General features: G+C 35.4%; 1 protein-coding gene across 3 annotated transcripts in view; it reads left to right on the forward strand.

Moving 5' to 3' along the window:
* prkcaa (protein kinase C, alpha, a) overlaps window positions 1-17,438 on the forward strand; it is a 172,453-nt gene extending 155,015 nt beyond the window's left edge. For all 3 annotated transcript variants that reach the window (XM_053230347.1, XM_026933527.3, XM_053230358.1), the window contains one exon: window positions 10,725-17,438. In XM_053230347.1, the coding sequence (XP_053086322.1) occupies window positions 10,725-10,889 (165 nt within the window). In that variant the 3' untranslated portion in view covers window positions 10,890-17,438. The remainder of the gene's footprint in view (window positions 1-10,724) is intronic.
* The last annotated feature ends 6,185 nt before the right edge of the window (window positions 17,439-23,623 follow it).

Below are 23,623 nucleotides of genomic sequence, written 5' to 3' on the forward strand. Positions count from 1 at the left end.
ATATATATATATATATATATATATATATACTACCAGTCAAAAGATTAGAATTAATTGTGCAGTGACCAAAAAAGTGCTAAACAAATCAAACTTATTTTATATTCAAATTCTTAACAATATTTTTTTTTTTTTTTTGGACCTAAAATTTATTTATGAAAAAAATACATTTATGTGTGCGTCTAGCAATTACCTGGCAATGATTCACAAATTATTATTAGCAAAATCACCTGTGTGTGTGTCTGCAATTATTTATACATGTTCCTATAGCCTTACAGTATTTTATAGCCATGTGTATTTATGTGTTAAAATCACATAATACTGTACTAACTAGTATGTTTGCATGTAACATACGAATACTATTTAGCATATATTGTATATATACTAGAGGTGTGAGTGGGATTGTTTCTTTTTAAGAATCAGAATCACTTTATTGTGAGTTGTGCTCACAGGAATTGGTTTTGGTTTGGTGAAAGTGTGCAAAATTAAACAGTACATCAAAACATAAAGTACTGCAAACAATGAACCACGGAGTAAAGACCGCCCGTGCAGTAATGCCAACATTAGACAGTGGACAGGTCATTTGACAATAGACAGTGCAGTAATACTAGAATTAGAGAGTGACATGTTTGTACGGGCAACACTGCAATCTGCAAAAGGTTTTGAGGTAGTTGGGTGGGAGTTGCTAATGGCTGGAGCAGATAAGTATCCAGAAGATGCTTTGTTGGTAGCGTGTGGTTCGGGAGGTGATGGACCTGAGGTGTTTGCTTGAATGTTTGTGTCCAGTAGCAATTTTCTAAGCTCTCCTCTTTATATTGATGGTGTACAAGTCCTTGATTTTGGTGTGTTCATAGTCGATGACCTTCTCAGCCCATTAGATCACTTGCTGCAATCTGGTCTTTCCTCCATTACAGTCTGATCCAGTCGTAATGGAGGTAGTGAGCACACACGCTACAATGCCTGAGTACAGTCTTTTCCAGATGGCTTGAGAGATACTGAGCTTCCCAAGCTCCCAAAGGAATTCTGACCTGTCCCACACTCTCTTACAGTTATAATTGTTTGGATCTACCCATAAGAATTTCTCACGAATCTAGTCGGCTATATTTCTCAAAATATAAACAAATTAGTTATTTAAACCACCGCATCCCAATGCACACCTATAATACATACTGCTTGTTACTGCGCATGCTTTCTTTGTATTTAGTACTTGGTGGCATGCTACTTTTCTATTGTTTAATGTTATAGCATGTGGACTTGGTAGTGACATTAACTTAAATGTGTTGTGTTCTGTCAGGGGGAACAAAAAGCTCTATATCCTCAGTAAATAGCCAGAATATCATTGTCCATTCATTTATATCATTTAAGTGATGAGTTTAGCAATTGGATTATTTTCGAAAATAATTATGCACTGAGGGGTTCTGTGCAATTTATTTTGCTGTTAAAGGGTACTTAGCAATAGGTTTAAGCCTGGTTGAAAAAGTTTGAAACTAATTTAGATCATACAGTACTGTGCAAAAGTTTTAGGCACATGCAGAGAAATGCTATAGAGCAAAGATGCCTTCAAAAATATTGGAATTGTTGTGCTGACACCGGAATCGGTGTCTAACTGCACATGTCAGAATTCAGCACGGTCTACAAATATGGCCGCCGAGTACTACAATACCCAAATACTCTCACATTCACAGTCACCTGGTTACTAATCACACACACGCCTGGACCTAATCATAGTCACAGCCACACTCGGTTCTTAAGGGCTTTCGGTACACACATGCATTGCAAAGTATAGGCACTGTGTCCTTTTGTGCTAGTTGTTACCAAGCTTTTTGTTACTGTTATCATCTTTCCGGTTTGACCTAGTTTTGTTGTAAAAGTTTTGCTTCTGCCTGCCCTTGTTTATGTCCTGTTTGCTACAATTAATAAAATCATCGAGTACCTGTACTTGCGACCTCACAGAAATTAAATATTTCTACATTATAAAAATACTATAAAGAGCAATAAACAGTAATAAATGAAACAAATTCAATATTTGGTGTCAGATAGTAAAAATAGTAGTCTCAGGTACAATTTGTGAAGTTTTACAAGGAAATGAGCTGGAAGTTTTTCTGAGCATCTTACAGAACCAGCCACACTTCTTCTGGAGACTTTGGCACTCTCACTTTCTTCTTATTTTTGCATAACATATTCTTATGTTTTTTGTCTAAAAAGTGGTCTCTTACATAATATGCTGCCTTCTCTACTGACATACAGGCATTTTTCTGTAACATTTAATTTTGTGTTGGAAAACTAATGTTTGGAAATCTAAAACGTTTTTGTACTGACTCCATTATTATCTAGAAGTCATAAAATAAAAATCTAACAAAGTTTGTGCTAAAACAAATAGGATGCCTAATACTTTGGCACAGTGCCGTATATTATTTAATCTGATATGGTTCTGTGCTCACCTGCATTGAGCAGCTATGACCATGTTACTTAGGTTTATTGGTGCTGCAGACCAACTGTTACAAAATCCCCATGTAATCTGACTACTTGGCTCTTTCCAGTTCCCAGCTGGTCGTTTCCACATGTAAAACGTTTTAGGAATGTCCTTGTGTATCAGGGTCAATCAAGTTCTGTTCAGCAGTTAGTCTGAGGTCACTGGGCAAAAGCCTAAAACTACTCTGCTACCACTACAGTATGTTTCCTCTAATATTGGATTTCTGATGGAGTCATTTACCATTGATGAATTTCAGTATGCTGTAATGGACGCTCCTCTGTGGGGTTAATGTGGCCGGTTCTTAATGTCCTGATAGATCTGAGTAATGTGGTTTCTTCACTTACGGGAGTTTGGGAAGCAGTTATGAATTTGGATTGCTTTCTTGAGGCTTTTCCAGACATGAGAGAGTGCCAAAGAAATATTTTGTACAGATTAAGAAATGGACGGAGATGAAGTCATTTATCATACTAAGTAGTTTCGAGTGTCCTTGATGTGGTTAGCTGGATGTATGAAAGAGGGAGCTGGGTTGAAATTGGGTCAAAGCTTTGCTTTCTGTTACAGTCACCAGGCTACATACATCTTCATGTCTGTTTGAAATGTTGGAGTGATTGCATTCCCTGTAGGCCTAATAGATTGGGACTGTAGCTGTATATGTATGTATGTGCTGGCAATAGACTAAGAACAAAACAATTACTTTTTGTTTAATTACACTCTGGTAACTTTTTTAGCTATTTCTTGGGCCAGTAATCCAACAATAACCTTAGAGAAGAAGAATAACAAGAAACTACACTACAGCAATTTTCATATTGCCTATTACCTTTGCTAGAATTGGCTAGTAGTTGTGACTGTGTAGCCTGTAAATTGTGAAGCCAGTAATTGTGGTATCTGAAATTCGTCTCAGGTTACACCAATTCGCTGTGGTTGGTGCGGTAATGTGAACAATTTCCGGAATATCTGATTTGCAGGTTGTGTTATGTCAGAAAAATCGGCTTGCCTCACCTCATTTGTATCATGTAGCCTGTAAATAATTTAGCTATTTTGTTGAACAGAGAAGCATTTGCTGGATTTCCATGCAAACCTTTTGTCATTTTATTTCAGAAAAGTCAGCACAACAATACATGAATAAATCTGTTTCTGTCAACATAAACGTCATTAGCAATAATTCATTAAATAAGTCATTGTTTTTTTAAACTGTTTCCATCACTCTTTTTTGCGATAGACTAACTTTTCCACCTTAGCCAACTGTAAAAACTTTTTCATGATATTCTGTGAATTATTTATTTATTCACTCATTCATCATTTTTGTTTGTTTAGTTTTGTTTGTTGGTTTTGCTTGCTAATCATTCTCCAGAAAGTAACATATAGTCTTGGTTGTTTGTTTTGAACTGACCTGAGTATGTAAAGTTTACTAAGATATTTGTTTAGTATTGTTGCACTGCATTTTTTTCAGTATCATTGCAAAACATTACATTGGCCTTTTTGCCTTGAAAAGCGCACAAGCGCTCTTGTTTAAATCTAAAATTTGTTTAGATATATCTAGATATAATGTTGAAATGTTACTTACTTAATGCCCCATGTCATCAAAAATTCCATCACTCTTTTTTTTCAGTTTTTATTGATAGACCAACTTTTTCATTTCAGCCAAGTGTAAAATCATTATATGTGATATTTAGGCTTTTTTTAAAAGAAATTTTACATGTTATTTTTATGCACATTTTTAAAAGAGCTGACTTTAATCCATCAAGTTCTAAATTTCTTGTCAGTCATTTGGAAGTACAATTGACTCGATTATTGGCTTCCGAGTCTGAGGCAGGCCTGATGTGAAAAAGAAAAGCAAGTGGAGTGAAAATTGGTATTTTATGGATTCTGTCAAATGAATGCAAATGAGTGTCTCCATTTATAGCTCATAGCCTTCAGTGTGTGTAGGTGGGTGTTAAATACCACTGAATTATACCGTGTATATTTAGTGTTAACTATTTCCTTTTTCCTCACCTGATCCAGACCAGTACACATTTACACATTTATTAAGTCACAGGGAGAATGTGTAATGATGATGGAGTGTTCTGCCACTTTTCAATTCCGGTCAAAGCAATTAAGCTTTTTCTCCAGTGTTGACCCAGAGTCAGTCAGTTAATCGTGTGTTCTGTTTAAGAAAAAAGGTTGATAAACAGATTTATTTATTGTTATTTTTAACTAGAAGAAGATGTGGTGTTTCAGTGTCGCTAATTTATTTCTGATCAATTTAAAGTAGCTGAACTAAATTTTTGTAAGGTAACTTGAAAACCAGTGTAAACTTACAGTATCTCATGCTCCAGATCCAGACCTACTATTTGTATCCTATTTAGACAAACTGAAGAAGGCTAAATCAGGCTAAAGAAACTACTCTTAATACATACAGCAGCATTTCCAGATATCCAGGCCCAATTGATCTTTTTTCTCAGTTTCTCAAATGATCATGAGAAATATTTATAGTAATAATATACAGTAGGGTCCAAAAGTCTGAGACCAGTAGCAACTTCTATTTTGCATTCTTTTCTAAATTAATACAACAATTTTCATTACAAATTATATTATTGACAATAACTTGAGTGAAAAGTAGAATCTTGAAACTGTACTATAATTACATGAATTTCAGAGATTATTAGTATTTGGTACATCCCCATTTTTGCTTTAATGACAGTGTGCACTCGAGCTAGCATGGACTCCACAAGTTTGTGCAAAACCGTACGATCCATTTTAGATCAAATCCATCAGAGTGTCGTCTGAACACATGCTTTAATAGAAGAGATTAGAAACGAGGAAAATCTGAGCTTTTGTACAAAACAGTTAATATGGTCAATATCACACGTTTTTTACATTTAAATATCGCTATTTAAATGTAAAAAACATGTGTGATATTGACCATATTAACTGTGCAGATTCTGGAATATTAACTCTTTTTTACCAGAGGCCCGTTTTAGGGGTACCTACATTCAGATCTGAATTTATTTCTGATGTCACACTTCACAGTAGTGGTTAATGGCTCATATGAAAGTAGACATTCAGGGCTTTAAGAATTTGCAATGTTTCAAAAGTATTTTTTTTCCTTAGCCTACTAGGTTTAAATGTTATAATTTTATTGTGGCAGTTGTATACACTGTTTTACTATATATAAAAAAAGCTTTAGTTTTCTATCTGTTTAGCTTTCTATCTGTTTTATATTTGTACCATTGTTATTGTAGAGCGGTGTGATTAGATCTGTTAGCCCAGCTCTGTTTGCCCAGCAGGGGACTCACACCGCCCCCTTCCCATCACCCTTCTCACCAGTTAAACATAGAGTCACGATACTCTACACACAGAAACCCAACAATGTCCTGACTAATCTTATAACAGACAACAGATTCTGTCGTTGTAATGGAACGCCAGTGTACTGCTAAAAAGGGTTAAACATTCAAGATATTGAACATTTCTTTATTTTAAATATTTCAAAATTCTAAAACCTTCTGTTTATTTACAATGTTAAATAAAAAAGTGGGTTAGTGGGTCAGACTTTTGGATCCCACTGTATGTATCATAGACATAATGTGCATTTCGTTTAACACTGAGATAAAATTTTTGTATACAGAAAAGTGCCAGTTAGTGGGTGCTGCTAGGTTTTAGCTTGATTCTTATTCCTTGGCCTATTGAACTAGCATGTTTTTTGATAAAGACTTCTGGATGAAGGCATCTGCTGAATGTTGTAAATGGAAAAGTGGAAGTGAGTAATGTTCCCAGAAAAACTCTTTAACAGTTGTCAGTGTTATCTGTAAATATTGCATGTGTATCATGGACATTAGAGTGCTTTTGTTTGTATGTTTGTTATTATTTTCGTTTATTTTGTTGTTTTATTCGTTTGCTTGTTTGTTTTACTTGCTAATCATTCAAAAGGTTTGTTGTGTTTGTTTTTTGGTTGTTTGGTTGCTTATTTTTTTGTTTGTTTGTTTTTTTTGACTGAGTTGAATGTGTGAAGTTTCACACTGAAAAAATATCTTGCAATTTTAGTTTTAAAAAAAGACTTGATTCATTTCCACCTGAAGGTTAAAACCTACTCTTTTGCATTCTTTTAAAAACTCAGCCGTTCTTTCACTCTCACTTTTCTTTCTGAAGAGCTTGACATTAACACAAGTGACTCAGATTCGAGTCACAGTGACCGTGTCACTTTTGGCTGCGAGATCTTAATAAGGTTGTTGAAACCTCTTTATTATTTGGCATAATTGACACAGGCAGTTTTTAGAAATGACTTCAGCTCCAAGGCTTTTTGCCAAGCTCTCTTTCATTCCCATCGGTTGTCATGGATGCGGAAAGGAAGGAAGGAAAAGGAAAGCGTCGGCTATTTCTGTCTCGTCTCCAGTTCCGCATCTTATACAGTCTGGCAGCTTCACAAAGAGAAAGCCATCTCGGTTATTGTCGTCTTTTGCGTCTTTCATTCAGTCAATCCTACTTTCACTCTTCCCAACTTCCCATTCTGACTTTTCTTTCCTTCTAAATGAGAGAGAGAGAGAGTTCTCAATTCACCTATGATTCCCTGCTGGGTTGTGGTTTTGCTTCTGTTTTTCATTTTGATAATCTACAACACGTCATTGTACGTTATTATAATTCAGACAATAGAGTAACTATTTTCATTATTTCTATTTACATGTATTCTTTTATACTTAAATTATTTGGCAGACTGTTTTATCCAAAGGGGCTTATAATCTTATCCAAGCATACTGTTATATGAATAAATGTAAATGCAATTCTGTTGCTGTATTTGTTAGCCCCATTAGTGTCACAGCTCTAGTGCAAAACTAAAGAAACTGTGTCACTCCCATTTGTTTACAATTTCACACTCTTTCGCTCTCCCTCGCTCTCTGCTGATTGACTGTGGCTCGTGCCAGCCACCATTTATCCAGACTTCTTTTGTGCCTAAAGTTGGGGTGTGCTGGTTTTTGGCATATCTGTGCTGGAGTATGATATACTATATATGTCATATTCTATACAAATTTAATTTTTAATATAAAAATCCTACACACTGTAGTTTTAATATAACCCTGTCAAACCTGATTATATCATGATCGTTTTTTAGTTAAATATGCAAAAGATGGAACTAATTTTGATGGGGTGACATATGATGGCTGGTGAAGAACACAGCCATTGATTACCTAACTTTACCATTGACTAACAGTACATGTATTTGTTTTCCTCTGAACATGGATTATTAATTGATACAGAGATTCAGAGATTATTAGTATTTGGTACGTCCCCTTTTTTGCTTTAATGACTGGCATGGACTCCACAAGTTTGTGCAAAACTGTACGATCCATTTTGCAATTCTATTACTGTATTTGTTAGCCCCATTAGTGTCATAGCTCCAGTGCAAAACTAAAGAAATAAACTTCAAACATGTCTTCATATATATTGTTCCTGATGGACTATATTTGGGGTCAGCTGTGTTAAAAGAAGAGTAATTTCTTCAAAAATGCAAACTAGGTGCAAAATAGAGAGACAGAGTAAACTCACATATATACAGACACACTTCAACAGAGAGAGGTTCAGCTGAAAAAGAGGGTTAGATTAAGTGCTAGTACTTAAATATTGTCCATATTAATTGATAGTAATTTGCTGTAATCTGCAGATTGTTTTGCAAATTGTAGTTTCCTTGCAAAAATAATCGTCATTCGTGAATTGTAAAAACAATCTCTAATTTCCCTTTGAGATCAATAAAGTATTATCTTTTATCTTAATATACTATAGTAAAAAAAAATTTAATGAAATTTTTATGCCCTTTTAACACCTGTGTTAAAAGGAATTTCTCCTTAGTATTTCTTTAATAAGAATGATTAAAGTGTTTAAATCTACAGGATGTAAGATTGTGGATTTTCACACTCTCTGGTACACGGAAAACATATTGTGTAGTTTACATTAAAATATTAAGTTTCTCATCAAAATGTGATTTAATTGTTTATATAATTTTCATTTAAACAAGGTTTTAATTAATTATTAGTTTGAATTATGTAGAGTGAGGGTGTTGTGAGGATTGTGTGAGGATGTTGGCACTGATGGGAAGAAATAACTATACTATTAAATTAATATTATCACGGTAAGCGCGGTAGAATAGTGCAGTGGTAAACCTAACAGCCTCACAACGCTGGTGCTCTGGGTTCGATCCTGAGCGTGTGGTGTTTGGTTTTATTTTGGACTTTAAAATTGCATGATCAAATTATGTTGGATGTACAAAAACAAACTGTATTAATGTAGCTCAATTTAATCACGTGGAACCAAAGTAAATATTTGAATTAAGTCAGCTAGCTCACTAAAATATAGTGTAGAAAATAAAACTGCAGTGTCTGGTCATTAGATAATCATTTGTCATTCCATAGCTTCCCACCAAATTAAAGACCAAATGCATGCCTTGCCAGTCCAGCAAGGAAAAAGCTAAACCTCCATCAGTCCTGAATCTTTTTTTTCCTTATGGTCTACTTATAGCACACTCTGTCACTCTGTCACTCCCATTTGTTTACAATTTCACACTCTTTCGCTCTCCTTCACTCTCTGCTGATTGACTGTGGCTCGTGCCAGCCACCATTTATCCAGACTTCTTTTGTGCCTAAAGTTGGGGTGTGCTGGTTTTTGGCATATCTGTGCTGGAATATGATATACTGTATATGTCATATTCTATACAAATTTATTTTTTAATAAAAAATCCTACACACTGTAGCTTTGGTATAACCCTGTCAAACCTGATTATATCATGTTTCTTTTTCACTTAAATACACAAAAGATGGGACTAATTTTGATGGGGTGACATATGATGGCTGGTGAAGAACACAGCCACTGATTACCTTGTTAAGCAAAGGAAATATGTTATTGTCTTCTAGCTTATGTATCCACCTTTCTAAAAAATTTTTCTCCCAAATTGTAACATTGCTATTAACATTGGATTTATGAAGGATTTTTTGGACTGGGCCAAGTTCCTGGCTTTTACCTGTGACTAACAGTATATGTATTTGTTTTCCTCTGAACATGGATTATTAATTGACACACAGTTAGGTCCACCGAGAGATCGATTTTATCTCCCACTGTGCCAGACATTCACTGTATCACACTCGATTGAAACGATAAAGTGAGGGAAAAGAGGTCTAGACATTAGATCAATACACTTACACACTAGTCTAATCTAGACTGTACCAGGATTTCTTTTGACGTGTAACTAATTTTTAACTATCTCATGCCTCATATATACAGTATATACTGTATACAGAGACACAGTTTGCATGATCTTGTGAAGTTAGATGGAATGGTGTCAGACATTATCACCATACCATCAGCCTGTTTCTGTTTACGTGCATACTGCTTGCCGCACCTGAGCCTCTGCTTTCGAACATCCAGCCCTTGCAAATGTATTAGACTCCAGGTGAAAGTAGATGGAGCATGTAATGTGTTATTTGCAAATTGTGGCCATGAGGGTAACAGTGCAATGTTTGTAGCTCCGTAGCTTATTTCTCCAAGTTTAGAAAAGAGAGGAGCAGGAAGATCTGAAGCAAATTTGTCTAAGCTTTAAGCTATGAATGTTATCTGTTGATTATATCTGGTGAGATTCAGGATGGCACCCTGTCTGATAACCCTTACATGTATGAGGTGTCTAATCTTGGATAGTATTAGGTGCTGATATAAAATATTTTAATTATGCACGCACAAGATGGCTGCCACACTGTTTTCATAACCTCCTCAACTATTAGGATGTGTGTGTGTGTGTGTGTGTGCGTTTGTGTGTGTGAGCTTCCCAGTTACATATTGTAACTGGGAATTATTTGTAATTGCACTATCTGTTGTCACCCAGATCAGGATGGGTTCCCTTTTGAGTCTGGTTTCTCTCAAAGTTTCTTCCTCATATCGTCTCAGGGAGTTTTCCTTGCCACCATCGCGTCTTGCACATTAGGGATAAATTCATACATTTAAAATTTGTATCCTGAATTGATATATTTCTGTAAAGCTTCTTTGTGACAATGTCCATTGTTAAAAGTGCTATACAAATAAAATTGAATTGAATTTAAACAATTTATGTATTTATTTGTGCATAATTATTTTTCCTTTTTTTATTTTTTGTGTCTAATACCAATTTGTGTAGTTATGTGTGCATAATTGTTTCCTATTTTTAATTTTTGTGTCTAATACTAAATTTGCATTGTGTGTAAATTTTAAACTCAACACTCTCTCCTCTCTCTCTCTCTCTCTCTCTCTCTCTCTCTCTCTGCAGTGTGGGAAGGGGGCCGAGAACTTCGACAAGTTCTTCACGCGCACGCAGCCGCAGCTCACTCCTCCAGACGAGCTTGTCATTGCCAACATTGACCAGTCCGAGTTCGCCGGCTTCTCCTTTATCAACCCGCAGTTTTTCCACCCGTCCCTCACCAACACCGTATGAACGAAGAAAGAGACCGGCTCTAAGAGTAACTCTACCTACACACCCCCCAGAATGCCTCGTGCTTAGTTTTTTCCCCATTATGTCTAATATAATTTCAATCTTAACTCCAACCATTTTCTATTACTTTCTCTCTTATAGGATTTTTACAATTATTTGGGCCATCATTTTAGTTTTAGGCCAGTCAAAGAGTTAATAGCACTCGGTTGGTGTTGTCTAGTATGGGTGATTTTACGGTAGACTAACCACTTAATATATTGAAGGCATGAGATATGAGTCCGTGTTGGTTCACGATTTTTTCTCTTGACGTAAAACCCCATAAGAGATGCAAAAACCTGTGCTTCCTGGTGTTTATAGTGTAATCCATGCCAGTCTTCCCAATCAGGAAGCATAAAGTGGGGTTCTGTCAGACCTGTGTGTTAATTATTTTTACCACTGACATGTCAATTACCTTTGCTTGTGGTCTTGCTGACAAGCAGATGCTCCAAAGTGTTTTTTAAAGTTTTAAAGTCCTCTGATTGAACATAGATTGAGCTTCATCTTGGAATTGATGCAGATATTCAACGTAAAATGACCAGTAATGATGAAATTTAAGACTGAGATTAGTGTGTGTGTGGATCTACCAGCTTCAGTGTGCACTATAGCTAACCACTGGTGGAAAACATACACTATGTTTATGTTAAAATTCGAAAGCCACTCTCACATTACCATTAAATGAAGGCAGATTTTTGATGCAGAAGGTAAACCAGATACTGATGTATCGAGTTGTTAAGAAAACCTCATAGACAAGATGGTTAATTAGCTTACTATCTAAGTAACAGGCAAGCTAGCTGAATGGCATGATAGTATTCATATAGATGATTTTAATAAATGCATCTAGTTTGCTTTTCCGCATCATCATATCTATCCAATAGAAGTTCAGTTCTCGATTTCAACTTAAGATTTATTGAAAGCATTATTCTGTGTTAGTATTGCTAACATGACGCTGCTTAATATCTTTGTGGTCTGCACGTTAAATAGCAAAACCAAATCAAGATCAGTTCATATTACGTTTAGCTTCTCTCCTACCTGTAACAGTTTACTGTTCAGGCATTTTTAAGAAGACACATTTGACGCCAGATTTAGATAATAAAAAAAAGAAAACTCATTAAGTCTCCCATTTGCTTAACACAAACTGCAAACCTTTTTGTCATTTTTTATGGGGATTTGTGGAATATACCATGCAATTGATGATTTGATTTTTTTTATAAATGAAATTACTGATGAATTACGACGGAATGAAGTGTTTGCATACCTGTCATACACACGTGATGTGTTGCATGCTCCTAAATTGGAATAACACCAGAGTATTATGTTGTTGCGATTACAAAATTATATATATGCTACTTGCTGAAATCATCTTTCTACTACTAATTTAGATTCCTTTTAAATAATTTTTCTTCCTGGCCTTTCAATATAATCTTGCAGCAGTGTATTAATGATTTTGTAAATACTTCTAGGTTATTTAAAAAAAAAGAGAGAGACAGTAAGAGAGAGTGAATAGTGAGTTGAAATTTTTATACCAACAACTGAATGTGTTTTTATGACATTTAGCTGATAATAAGTTCCCTAGAACAATCGATTTTGTTGGGTTACTGTCCTTGCACGGGTTTCAATCAGCTGATGTTAACTTTAGGAAAATTATCAAATGCTTTACACACTGTTGTGGTAACCTTTTTAGTCCTGTTTTACCAGTCCCTTATAAATGTTTACTTGCTAATTAAACTTTTATATACTTGTATATACACTGCATACTACACTACTGTTCAAAAGTTTGGAATCACATGACATTTTAATATCACACTCTCAGAAAAAAGGGTAGTAAACTGTACATTTCCTTGTCACTGGAGTAGTAAAATGAAGCATACATCTTTTGTACCTTTATCTGGAAAGGCATATGTAGTGTACTTAATCTAGAAGCTAATTACAGGTACAAGTGTGGTCCTTAAGGTCCAATTATATACCTTGTTCTTTGTAGTCAATACACACTAAAGGTACAAAAGATGTATGTTTGCAATACAAGGTAAGGTAAAATACGGTTTAGTTGTTTTTTTTTTCCTGAGAGTGCATTATTATTATTATTTTATACACTAAACTCTTTAAAAGTTTAATAGATGTAACATTTACCAGACACTAAAATGTATTTTTAGGGGCTTTATTTAGTATTTATTTGTTTAGTATTGATTGAAGCATTTTGAGGAGAAAACAATTGGTAAATAATATACTGGAATTGTTGATGTATAGTAATTATTAAACTATAGTAAACGTATAGTTTAAGTGTTTCCACATAAAGGTTTGATCACCACTTTCCTAACAAAAAAAATAATTTTTATATTAACGTATATACTAATGTCTTGAAGCTATACAACTTTCTTTTTGGAATTTTGGAATTATTGACATTATTACTAGTCATTCCAGACACATAATGTTTTACAGCTTTCTACAAAAGACTTAAGTGCATAGCATTAGGATCATATTACAATCATTCTGTAGGTCTGAAATAAAATGAAATTGTTTATATTACTGATATCTTTAATTTTGAATTTTTTGAGTGATGATTTCAGGTTTTTGAACGGTAGTGTATATATGTGAGAACTAAAAACACGGTTACGTATTTGTGTAATTGGAGTTTTTATGTACTAAGGTTTACATCACAGCTTTACATACTTAAAAAAGATAGTGTGCTAGACGTCAGCACAGACGCTTAATAAACAACCCCACATATGTTTTCAAACATGTCTGGAACAGGCTATATTGTTTGTGAGAGTTGATTGGTTGTAAAGTGTGAGCTGATTGGCTGCTGTGGTCCTGCGGTTGCCTTGGCTTTTTCAGCCTGCATGTTGGCTATGCTAAAAGTACGCACATGGAAACTTTACTAAAACAGACACACATATACAGTATATTTATATATACACTTATATACTTATACATACAGTGTGCATGATGACTGAAGCATTCCAGATCACAGAGCATGGACTTAATGTGGCAAAAAGATATCTTAAATAATGGGGTGTTTTTGTCCTCTGTCAGTCTTAAAAGTAATGAAAATGTTGAATTCTTTTGGTCTTGTAATTTATATTGTGTGCATTTTTCAAACTGCCAGGCTGTACGGAATTCGTAACATTACTAACATTTTACCCATTTCTGAAGTTTTACTTTAATCCAAGTTTAGAAGGAAGATCCCGTGCCAGTTTGGTTGTGGGATCCCATTTCACAAACCTTTTGGTTATCAGATACACAAAAACATATGGGCTCAATTTCAGCACCATCTATAGTATATCAACTTCATAACAGCCTTGACTTCCAGCTGCTTCATATGATAATAAATAATGCTTTATATTCATGTACTGGCACTTGTTGATCAGTAACTAGACGATATATTGTGCTACTACACACAATCAGAATAGAATTATTGTCAATAGAAAGAAAGAAAGAAATAGAAGAATCCCTAAATAGGCAGAATGACAGACGACTTATGTAGTTTGTAAGCTAGTATTACTATGATGGAGTCTTACACTTTCACACTAGAGCATTTCTTTTCTTGATTTGTAGTTATATTACAGGTAATATTGAGCAAATCCATCCCATTGGACGGGATTTTAAGGAATCTAGGCATTCATCGCCTTTGAGACCCTTCAGTGTCATTTTAACTTCAACCACTTTAACTACAAACTTAGTTTTGTAAGGTTCTATCTGTTTTCAGCTAGTGCCTAAATTTTTATCTCAAAATTCTCAAAATTCTGATAATATAAATTTGAAGTATCCTGAAAGTGTAGGTCTTGTTGAGATGTAAATATAAATTATGGGGAAAATAAACTATGTCCCATATCTTGAAATGGCACTTCAACCAGATAGAACCTTATAATATAATATACAAGATCATAATTTGTTTATTCACTATTGCTCACAGGTTTTATTACCTTCTTACCTAAACATATGATATAGCCAGCTAACCAGCACGTCAGTTACACAAGCTAGCTACATAAGTTTTGAGGTCGCAATATAGTAGTTAGGAGCAACTTCTATATTTTTTAATCCTAAACATTGGCCATACTAAGAGTGTGGTTTGTCTTGCTTTTTTGGTGAGCAGATTTTATGAGATTGCCTACACATTGCCTACACAGAGAAGGTTACATATGGTGCTATTCTTAAATTTTATGTGCAAGTGGCACAACAGAAAAGCATTCACCATTCGTCTTTGGGAAATCGCTAGATCAAATTCCGACAATGCTGAGAGTCCAAGAGAGCAGCAAAATTAGCTGTGTTCTGTAGGTGGGAGGGATGGCATACTCTCTCCCCGGTCAATCAGAGTGATACTAGCCAATCATGTACATGCGTACATATGTGAAAGAGGGCAAATAGCGCTCTTGTAACCCTGTGGTTCAGCATGAGTAGCTGTTATGAAGGGTCCAGAGGCTGGCTTCAAATGTCTTGGAGAAAACACAATGCTAGCAATCACCCTTTCGCTTGGTAGCTGTTGTTTGGCAAGCAAGAAGTGGGTAGGAATTAGTAATTACTAAAATTAAGAAAAAATGTGTACAACAATGCTTACCTATAAGCTGCCATCCAGTTAGATTATTGATAAACAACGATACAATATTAGGCAATTATCATGATTAAAAATATTAGCCCATGCCTGTTCACTCATCCATTGATATTCATATATCCATTAAGTCGTCATCACACTACACTTCACATTTATTCCATATGCATTTGGTTTTCCCATCCGTCGTCACCCATCATCCCTCAACAGTGCCAAGCCGATAACTGAGCCCAATGATAGCAGTGTTGCACTAAATGTGTAGTCTTCACCACCACATGTGTAAGTGTTTATTTAAAAACTGTGTGTGGTAGACACATGTAGCCATATTCCTCTGTGTGTATGAGCCTCTGGAGTCAGAGGAGATAATTATTCCACCACAGTGCTGATAATGCAGAGGCATGTGCAGTTCCCCAGCTGTGTGGGCAGCCACTGCTTTCTGATTTCTTCATTGTTGCTTGCTTTGCTTGTTCGGCCATTTTGAAGTGATGGAATATCCTGTTTTGCCTTACCTAGCAATCAGACCATCCCTGTGCCTCTGATTTTTGTGTGTGTGTATGTGTGTGTGTGTGGGTGTGTGTGTGTGTGCGTGTGTGTGTGTGTGTGTGTGCGCATGCAGCCGTATATGTGTGTGGGAAAATGCTTGTGTTTTTGGCTCTTTTTACTGAATACTAATTCCTCTGTCTTTCCTGCATGCTCTGTTCTTCTCGCACTTGTCTCTGCCAAACATTAAAAAAACACACAAAAAAATTAAAACAGATTCAGCTTCTGTTCTAAAACAGATACTGCTTCTTTAATCACTTTTCAACTGGCAGAATCGAGTGCACTTCAGGATGAGTCAGACAACCTGCTATTTAATTATTTAATTTCTCCTTCTTTAGTTTTTGTGATTATGTAACTGGAGAAGATAAGAGAATGAAACTGATTCTGCCCCAAAGATTTTAAAACTCAACCCATATAAGGACATTTTAATTTTAATTTAGTTTAATTAGTTGAATAAAAAACACTAAAAAATATAAAAAACTAAAATTAGTTCAAACTAATTATACCATGTGCTAAAAGTAACAGGTGTTAAAAAGGTGTTGTTTTGATCTATTCTACTCAAAAGTTCAAATGTTAAAAATAATTTTGCCAAAAAAAAAACAGGTTTTAAAGAGAGAATTGCCCAAAAAAGACTCACTCAAAACTAATTTCCTGAAAATAACAGATTTTTAAATTAAATTTACCCAAAAGGACAGATTTAAAAACTGATTCTGCCCTAATCTTACCCAAAAAATACACATTTCAGAAGTTATTCTTCTCATAACGACAAATTTTAATATTAATTTTGTTTAAAATAGTCAGTTTTAAAGCATTTAAAAAAAAAGAACATATTTTAAAACTAATTCTGCCCTATAACAAAAATGCAGAAAAGAGAAACTAATTTTAAAACTAAACTTTCTCAGATGTTAAAACCATTTTTTGCCAAAATAACAGATTTCAAAATGAAAGCTACTCAAAAGGACAGAATAGAAAACTGATTCTGCATGAAAGGACAGACTTTTAAACTATTTCTGCCCAAAAGAACCAATTTTAAACCTAATTCTGAAATAAGTTTTTTACTTATGTGTGATCTGAATTCCTTTCACACCTGGTTCTCCTTTTTCTTTCATTTTTGTCTCTTTTATATTTCATTTTTGTTATCTGTTTATGTTTTTAGAAAGCAGGATGGTCTCTTTTATTATCAGGATGAATATAAGACCTAAGGTTTAATCTCTGGCTCTCTGATGAAGGTGTGTTAAATGCCACATAACACTCTCGCTCTCTGTGCTTGTACATACTGACCCATGATTGACTTTATTGAAAATTTGTAATGGTGTCTGTTGGTTTGCCCTTTTCTTTCCTGAGTCCACACCTTCAGATATAACCATTGATATTTGTACCTAATGTATAATACTGCAAATAAAGTATGAGAAATAACGCACCATTTTGAATCTGCTTTCTCTCATTTCTGTGTATGTATGCATGACGTATGGTGGTAATAACAGCTTTATTACAAGACGAAGGGACTCAATTATTATTTCTTTCACATCAAACCATTATTTGACCTATTGTTACAGTACAAATAAGATCGTTATAATATCGTAAAAAGTTCATCACTGCCCTTGTTTATTACGGCCAGTTTTTTCATAGCTAAGTTAATGGCTACTTCAACAGATGTAATGTTTAAGCTTTTTCTTTAACAATGTGAAAAACACTATTTACTTGTTTCAGTTTTTACTTGTCTCAAACCAAAAATCATGACTGTGCCCCAAAGTCAGCCAGTTATGATACCGCCTAAAGCACAACTATCAGTACACATTTCTGAGATACTGACATGGTTATTGTCAGTATTTTTGTAACAGTTACAAACTCTGATTGGAAGCAGCTGATTATAGGTTTCTGTGCTGAAACTTTAAAATTGTCTTTCTTTTTTTCCAACACTACTGTTTTGCCTGCAGTTTATTAGCAAATCTCTATATTGTATATCATAGAAATGATCGTGATATGACATTTTTGTCATATCACCCACCCCATTATTTAGAAACAATCTTTATGCAATGCATATTTGTGGTTTTTTTTTTTTGCCCAATTTAATAGACTGTCACTGTTTTTAGAAATTCACAAATTTACTTCATCTACAAAAACTGAACTGACGTCTTTCCTGTTCCCTCAGTCTCTGAATGACCATGATTTACATGTCATCAGTGCTACCCAATGTAAAATGTGCAAAAGGAATGGGATTTTGCTGAGTAGTAGAACTATGGCAAGATAAGATCAGTAGTCACCTCACCTGCACATCTAGTGCTGTAGATGTACAGCTTCTAGTTAATTAGCCTGTAGACACAGTGCTATCGTTTTTTTATTTACATATATGATTTTCTGTGTGGATCTTAAAAGGTCAAAAGGACTAGACTTCCTGTAAATCTACTCTTTGAGAAGTCCATGTTGAACAAAAGCGCTTGAACACTTTGAAGATTAATAGTGCATTGTTTATCCTAAGTGTAACTCAACTGAATAATGATAAACTGAATAGTTATGGATGCCTCTATGGTAATTGTCTAATTAACTAATTGTCATTGTGCTGAAGAGATTTTTCATTTGAGACTAGAGTTGTGACTATGATTTGAGACCTGTCTAAGCCATCGTAAAGCAGTCTAAGCCCCCACTTTAACTCAGATAATTTGTATTTAATGAAGTTAACTTTGATCACTGTAACACTATTACTTTCATAATTTATCAGCTTAAAATGTCTGCAAGATTTACAAGACTAAGCTAGAAACCTTTGTTAATCTGAAACAAAATTCAGGTAGCTGGTTTATCACACTGCAAAAGTATCTTTATCTAGTATTTTTATTTGGGCAAATAGGTCAAGTTGAAATAGGATCTAACTTCATGGCGTTCTATGGAACAACTGAAGCAGGATCCAATCCAAGCATCGAGCTATTGAGGGTTAAGACTGGGGTTATCTTGACATGGCAGCTACACAAGCAGCATTGTTCATGTATTCCACATATTCGCCTGTGCACCTTCTGCACATCTGTGCCGTTACATTAGTGTTAGTGTAGTGTTAATGTTAGGTTCTGTCCACTAGCAGGCAGGTCGCAGCCAAAAGATACCTCCTCAACAAGGGAATACCTTCTTTGTCCACTTACTGAAATTTTGCACAGTAAAGATCACGGGGGTTGAAGAGGCTATGATAATAACTGTCATGAAAACTCTAGTAGTATAAATATACAGTAGATGGTATATCAGAATGATATAACAGAGCTCATAGCACTGAGAGAAATTAACAAGAAGAAGAAACAACATGTTGGTGTATATTTTCCACCTCCGCTGTTTACTTTGCTATTGCACCATATGTCATGTTAATTCTTTTGGACATGATGCCAGATTTTTGATCAAAATGTTCCCTGCTAATGTATTAAGCTCCAGTGCAATTCCAGCAGAATGTGCTAAAATATTTAGCACCTCATTTCAAAACTCTTGAAACTTTTATATACGCCTCAGTGTGCATGTGAAAGAGAGCACAAAAGGAGTTAATCTCTGTGTTTGCAGGTTTTGAGAAGCTTACTTACCTGTGTGAGAATTAAATTAATGTGTATTTATGATATTTAGAATTTAATTTCTTTGCACTATATAGCCCAAGTGAGAGAGCAATTGTGTATATATATATTTTTTTTAATATTGTGCTTTGTGAGTCTTGTTTAACATTATAGATGTGTTTATTAAAACACAAATCATACACTATCAAGCAGTCCTGGAAAAGATGCTTTGTCTTTGGCAGAATCAGTCATTTTCAGCATGTCAGGGTAAAAAGTGCATGAAAGACCAACTTAAGGAAAACTAAGCTAGAACTGAGACAGTTCAAGAAGTCTCGTAATCTGAAACAAAGAAGCAAATGTGAAGTGATGCCTACTTGGTCGAAACCATATACAGTAATTAACACAAAGATTAGAGCAGAACTTGAGATGAGCTCCAGAAAGGTGAAGAGTCAGAACAAGGCAAGTGGCCACACCTACCATATCTCTTGCCTCTTCTCTACTATTCAGCAACACCTACCCAAGAGTCATTAGTTGGGGGCTGCCCAGAAGTCCAGCCCAAGGTCTCAGAGTTCTCCTCTCATTACTCAAAAATATGGGGTGAGCAAAGACATGGGAATTATTATTTACTTGCCAGTGAGACTTGCTGTAGGCCTAGTGTTGGAACAGATTCTAGTTGTAAAATTCCCCCATTCCCCAAGCTCTGTTGGCCATGAACAGAGCTTTACAAATAATCTGCCTGACGGAAACTGCCTGACGGTTCTTGAATTACCAAATGTCAACACTGAAAGAGCCAGTGATTGCAATCCTTTCACAACGAAGACTGATAACCATGAGTGTGAGGAGACAAACCTAAAAATATTCAAGTACATCAAAGAGACTGCACCGCAAAATTCTGATTTCACCCTTCTAAATGATGGTTCTTCCACTATTGAATGTTGACTCCAAGGCATGGTGGGTAGTCATACCTGAAACCACCTAAAGGATCTATCTCCAGGAACCTCAGCGCAATAAGCAGAACTGAAGGCCTTAATCGAAGCATGCAAGACAAAAATATGCCTCCCAGGACACATGGATAAGGACAAGGGTCTGTGATCCTGCTAAGCATTCAGTGGCAACCAAGCTACACACATGAACATGACAAGACTAAGCCCTTTCAAGGTCATCTCAGGCCGATCACTGTCTCTTCCAGGTATTATTGATCTGAGAAAAGGTGATGGACATGTTAAAACCTGTGAAAATCTTAGTAGAGCAGTACATACAGCATAGAACCACCTAAGGCAGGGTGTATTGGATTCATGTGATGAGATTCATGGAGTAACATTGAGAGAACATGGTGTAACATTGCAGTAAGCTGAATAAAGAAGAAGCCAATCCCCCACCACCAACAGCAACACCAGACCACTTTTTCTTTATAGAAGTACATTTTATATATTAAAATCTTTTTTTTATTTCTTTCAGTAATTGAACACATTTTTTAAAAATTGTAATTTGATTCAGTTGACATTATTAATATGCCTGCTTGTTTTTTTTTTTTTTTTTTTTTTTTTAGTTATTTGATTTTGAATTAAACCGATACGATTCAAATGTACAGACAAATAGGCTAATATTTGGGTCCCTGCACCTCACAACCCTGGGCCATGTTTGGTGACGTAAGTCCAACAGTTACCTCAATATTTGCATGGGGAAATTGACACAAATTCAGAGTCAAGGGTTATGCAGCTGCTTTAGTCAATTTTCTGTGAGCCCAATTCAGATTATGCAAATCATATGTATTTAGTGCAAACCTCAGAGATTGACAGGTTTTTCTTAAGTAGAAGCAGCTAAGATGGGGTTTTCCAATAGCTTCTACACTACTGACTTTAAACATAAGCACTTGCTCAAAAAATCACAGAGAGAAAATGCAGACAAGTTTCTGTTCTACTAAGAACACCAAGTGGACCTGAATTCTACTGTATTTTATTTCCACCCATGGACTACAGCATAGTTTGGTGTGTTATAGCAGAGAAATTCAACTGAACATTATGTATACAAGACTTCAGTTTGGCTCACAGTTCCAGAATGTTCTCCAACACACAAAACCTTCTTTTTGCACATATGTGCAACATAAACTGCTAGCACAGCATATGGTATTGAATAATGGGCAATATGTTACTGCCTCAGCAGTGGCTTCTAAATATAGATATCCACTACAGCACTGGCCTCATCTGTTGACAGAAAAGCTATACTTCTGATGGCTCCTAATGGCACAAATTGAAATCTGTATTACCAGGGGGTACAGATATTGTGCCCAACTACCATTTAAACCTATGCATGTTCAGTTGCTTGTGGATAGGTTGCATCATCAGTAGCTTATTTCTTTATTAATCTATTTTTTGTTCACGAAAAAAAAAATAATTTTGTCAATTGTTTATCACATTCTAAGAACAAATTACAGTTTATATCAATGACAAGATCATTCACAGGATCATTTATAAAAGAAATGTGGTATTAGTGAAATTCCAGTTAGTTTGGACTAACACTCATATCCTACAAGAGCTCCTCAGATTATTTAAATTTACATGTAAGGAGACTCACTAATCTAAACCTTGATACGCTTTGAATCCTATAATTGAAGATGAATTATTGATGATTGATATATGAATTACAATGTCAAATAGGTCATGTTTAAATAGGTCATTTATTTCAGTTGCACACAGAAATGTAAAAGAAATTTTGCAAAAACCTGGTCACATTAATAACTTAAAAAGAAAGCAATCCACATTTAATCCATAAATTAAGACAAGTAAGATTAGCCATTAATTTAGTACAAAAGAAATGGTACTCTGTAACAGGAGGAAGAGGAGGAAGTGTGTGTCTATTATAGCTGACTCGCTACATTGGCTGAGCTGCATTAGTGGAATACTTAGTGCACACCACTCTTAGGAGGCATCTTTCACCATTTAGGTCTCATCCCGTTGTTTTCAATTCCTGTGAGCTTTTGTTGGTGTCAATAATGTAAATAAGCTGTGCCATGAAGGCACTTTAAAGAAATGTATAGGTTATGACAATTATCAACATTTTTGCAAAGATTTTTTGCAGGCAAGCCATGTTCATCATGTGGCACGTTGCTTGCTGGTGAACTGGAGTTCATGGCAGACTTGCTAACATAAAGCTTAACAAATGACAGAAAAGTACCACTCAGGTACATACTGTATGCTGCTAGTTTCTTTAGTTTAATCGTTTCTTATCAGATATATTATATGGTTTATATCTTCCCACCCTTAACATTACCAACACTAACATGAACAATACGGCAACTGTTGCGTTTTGCAAAGCTTTTTTGTGTATGAAGTGTATGCACACCTTCTAAGAAAGCTTTCTCCAGAATGCAATGCAGCTGATGTGATCCTTCTGTCTGCTAATGACCAGCAACTTCATCAGTTTTCTCCAGGAACTAGAGAAAATAACATCTAAACCTTCAGGGTGTTTTTACATATCTTGCAGGTAGTCTGTTTGAATCAATCTCTGCTTTATGCACTTGGTCAGGTATGTTTGAGCAGGTGTGAACAAAGCAATCACACTTCCAAATTGCAGACCAACTGAAATATGTGCTGTGCTGTAAGAAATTGAACCAAAATATGAATATGTACAATTCTTTTTTGCTTTACATTTTAGCCGTAGAGCTTTGTATGCATGAATTTTCCGCCATGCTAGCTGTCATTATTTACATGCTTACTTGTTTTTGAGTTACTGAGGTTTGGCTATGCTTCACGGACCCTGAGTGTCCCTGAACCCCACTTTGAGAGCCACTGTTGTACATAGTCCATTTGAATCAAACTCTGCTTTATCCACTGAAACGTTTGGACAGGTGTGAAGAAAGCAATTACACCCCAAATGTGAGAAATGAACCAAACGTGTTATGGGTTGTGGTCAGGCAGTTTTTGACATGCACAATGCAAAATATGTGCTAGAGGATAGCAGAGTTGCCAACTCAGTGTGGCCAATTAATTTTTTCCATATGCCCTGTTACGTTACTGTATCCCTATTCATTTTGTCACTGTTTACAATGTTTACACTGTTGACAATGTTACTGCCACTTAATTCAACTCAAGTCT

This window comes from Pangasianodon hypophthalmus, chromosome 2 (assembly GCF_027358585.1).
Source record: "Pangasianodon hypophthalmus isolate fPanHyp1 chromosome 2, fPanHyp1.pri, whole genome shotgun sequence".
Taxonomy (NCBI): Eukaryota; Metazoa; Chordata; class Actinopteri; order Siluriformes; family Pangasiidae; genus Pangasianodon; species Pangasianodon hypophthalmus.